Source organism: Austrofundulus limnaeus, unplaced genomic scaffold, assembly GCF_001266775.1.
Source record: "Austrofundulus limnaeus strain Quisiro unplaced genomic scaffold, Austrofundulus_limnaeus-1.0 Scaffold42, whole genome shotgun sequence".
Taxonomy (NCBI): Eukaryota; Metazoa; Chordata; class Actinopteri; order Cyprinodontiformes; family Rivulidae; genus Austrofundulus; species Austrofundulus limnaeus.
Window position 1 is genome coordinate 1,434,436 of NW_013952444.1, and position 3,681 is coordinate 1,438,116.

General features: G+C 39.2%; 1 protein-coding gene across 1 annotated transcript in view; it reads left to right on the plus strand.

Annotated features, from left to right (window-relative positions):
* Positions 1–362: 362 nt before the first annotated feature.
* The window catches only part of col11a1b (collagen, type XI, alpha 1b), a gene marked incomplete in the record, with an annotated part of 78,586 nt that continues 75,267 nt past the window's right edge, over positions 363–3,681 (plus strand). Inside the window, 1 exon segment of the mRNA XM_014007490.1 lies at positions 363–759. Coding sequence (XP_013862944.1) covers positions 645–759 — 115 coding nt within the window.

A 3,681-nucleotide genomic window follows, 5' to 3' on the forward strand; every position in this document is an offset into this window, starting at 1 on the left:
GTTGCCTGCTAATTCAGGAAATGTCTACAACTCCACCCCAGCTTTATTATACATATTGTGTTGCATTTTATTTATTTATTTATTTATTTATTTATTTATTTATTTATTTATTTATTTATTTATTTATTTATTTATTTATTTATTGTAAATTGCGCTTCCTACAGCACCTATTGATTTAATCTGTCTTACTGGCTCGACAGTTTGCACCGGGATGCAGTGATGCTCCGACTGATGCTGTAACTTTTCTCTATCAGTGCGCTGGGGGGCGGGCCAAGAGAGAGCTCTCCAAACTCTTGATTTGATGAGCTGCGAGTTTCCGACTGCTAGAGCCCTAAAATCTGTTCAGGTTCAGCTTGCGTTTGTCCTGCCTCCTCACGGTGCACAATTCTCAGGGAGGAAAGTATCCTGCGCTTTTTTTTTTTCTTTTTTCTTTTCATGAAAGCCCTTAACCATCAGTGTGAGCGCTGGGCTTAGGGCTGGGGGGGCGCAAGTGAATCTGAGGGGCCCGGTCTGACTGAAAGAGAAATCCTCAAACTTTCACACATGGCGCTGTAGAATAAGCCTGCTTTCTGTGGATTTTTTTACAAAAAAAAGGAAGGGGGAAAAAAGTCGCCCGTTTTCAGTGTAGCTGCGGGCGCTTCACCATGGAGATGCAAAGATGGACTATCAGCTGGAAAACGAAAAGGCGTCAATGGGATTCAACGTTAGCCGCTGTGATCACGTTAATTTTAACCCTTCAAACTTCAATTGTTAAAGCAGGTAAGGTATTGGTTTTGGTTGCACGTGTCGCTGTGGAGAGTTCAGGGCAGCCAAAGAGCGTCCCACAGCCTGACGATGGCAGTGGTAGTCACCAGCTGTCTCTAAACTTTTAGCTTCACGTTTTGTTCTATTTTTCCACATTTTAATATGATTCTTTAATGGTCAAAAGTTATTTCCTCTATACATTAAAAACATCAAAAGTGTGCATCATGTAACAGTGATGTCACCCAATATCCACGGTTCTTTTTATTTGAGTTTGCTGTGCCAGTGTGCCTTAATGCTTAGAGATAAATAAAAAAAACGTTTACTTCGTAATTTGTTGTGCAAAAATGAACAGAGTAACTTCTAGTTGGTCTAATGCTTGACATCCAGGTGTGGTCAGCAGCGACAGTGCTCGTATGTTAATTATCACACAAATACTTCAGTTTTAATCTGTGCGTAAAAATTATCACTGACAACATTAATGATGATCAATTGCTGGGATGATTCAAAAATATATATTTTAATCTGTTGTGTAGGACATAAATCAGAGTTTATTGCAGGAAAATAGGATTTTATCTCAGCCCATCACTTGGAAGTCGCTGGAAACATTTACGGTTTTACGCACGACTTTTACGCACGACATTTGGCAAAAGAACAGGGTTCTCGCATATGGAACAAATGTTTACACATATTCAGTATAATACAAAAAGTCGTGAAACTGGCATATTTTTTGCTAATTATTTCAAATACATTTTTCCTGTTAAAATATGGCACCTGTTTTGTGGTTGAGCAGTATGACTAATTAAATATTGTTTTGATATACTTTAAAACTTTATATAATAGCTGGGCACAAGATTGGAATTCTCTGAAAAAAATCGTCTTCTGGCTCAAAGTAAAGTATCACCTTTTTTCCACATTATTCAGGCTCCCACTGAATCCAAGAAGGGGCGTTAATGGAAAAGAAAGGGGGGAAAAAAGTGCAGTATTTTCTTTGCTTAAAAAGACACGCATGGGTCACATCAAATACTTTCCTTTGTGGAATCATACAGAGAGCCACTTTGCCAGAACAGACTGGTATACTCAAATATTTATTTGCATATATTCTGACATCTGACATTTGTCACCAAATAAATAATAGAATATATTTCAAATAATTTAAAATTAAAGTTATTTAACAAGTTTACATCTGATATAGTTCCTTTGATGTGATGATTTAAACGCTAAAATAGCTGTTTATGATCAGTGCTGAGTCAGCAAAACCCAATTTTCTGCGATGCACAGTTGATCATAATAGCAACCCAAAAATAAAAGAATCAAATTGCTGTGGCATGTTTGCTGATTACCCAAAACTCTGCATATTGATAGATACTTAGGCTAGCCATAATTGCATGATGTGCTAGCAAACGTTTACAGGCTTTCCAGGGTGCTTTAATTGCCGCCTGCGTTGCCAACTCTCAGTAGATGGCAGTGACGCAAAAAGACAGACGAGACATCCCGAGATGCTGCTGCATGACCACAGAGCCACAGAGACACTGTGTTCGACTGTCACAAGTCTAAACATTCATGACTCTGATGAGTTATGATTTTTTTTCTGTGTGCTTATAGAAGTGAAAATGGAATGTTAATGCTTGAAGGTGTCTCATAAAATGGCTTTAATGGTTTAAGCAGAGGGACTTTCATGTCAACACATGTTCCATATTACACATTAGGAGCTTGTTAGAAAGGCAGATAGTATATCACAAGTCTGTGACACTACCTTCAAATGTATCATTAAAAATCAAAGACTGACAAATTACCCCCCTGACAAGACTGTGGAGAGACAGCTTTGGTACCTTTGGCACAAGAGAACTGTCTGCTCTCTCTCTTGTGGGTTCACATCCTTATCATTAAAATATGGTTTGTTTCTTTTTTGAGAGTAAGGGTGAAAGTCTTTTTTCTGGATGTGTTGAAAGGACAGCGTGCTGTCTGGACTTTCTCAGAGTCTGAAAAAGTTCAAAAGCCATGCCCACTCATTCAGGGTCTTTAATGGTTTTGGGATATTGCCTGTTTTTTCAGGGCTTCTGTAGAGCAAAGACTATGAGAGAGCAGGGGGGCTGAGCAGTGAGGGGGTGCTGGTGGGTGCGTCGGGGGGGGTTCTTGGCCACTTCAGCACATCTGGAATATATGAGGCCTTGAGGTATGCAGTAATGCAGAAAGGCATTCTGAAACTCACAAAGAGACATTTAGTCCAAGCTCTCTCTCTCTCTCTCTTTTTTTTTTTTTTTTTTTTGGAGGACCAGTAGCGCTGTACTTGAGACAATATTTAGAGGAACCACAGACTATTTTCCTTTTGATGAGCCATTTTGTGTGAGGTTTTTAACCTGGCACGTGGTGCCTCCCTTTTTTCCCTCCCTCTCCAAACGATTGCATTCTACTCTTTGGCAGTGTTACGTACGCAGATATTTTTACGCCCTCAGTTGAGGGATTTTAGCTCAAAAAAATCGATAAACAAGTTTCTAATAATGACTTCTCTGCAGTTTTTTTTAAATACAAAGATTACACCTTCAGTCCTTCTCATCCCCTCCAAATCAGCTCATTTTCAGAATTCAACTGAAGAGGGTTTGAATCACAGCTCAGGCATTATTGCTCACCATAAAGGTTGCATCAGGATGGAGCCTTCTCACTTTGGTTTCATGTATGTTTTAGTTAGGGGGTAAAGGGAGTGGTGCCAGCACCATAATGACTCCAGCATGTGGACTTTTGGCTCCACCTATCAGAACCTCTTCTGGTCTCTGCAAGCAAATACTGCACAATCAGCACTTCCTGTTCTTTTGTGCCCAGTGACTTAGAAAGTGGAAGATGCCTGAAAGGTTAAGGAAATAAAATTGTTGTAGTGCTTTATTTTTAAAAAAATATTGAAAAGTTGTAGGTTGGTACCATATATAAGATAGAGCATTTATG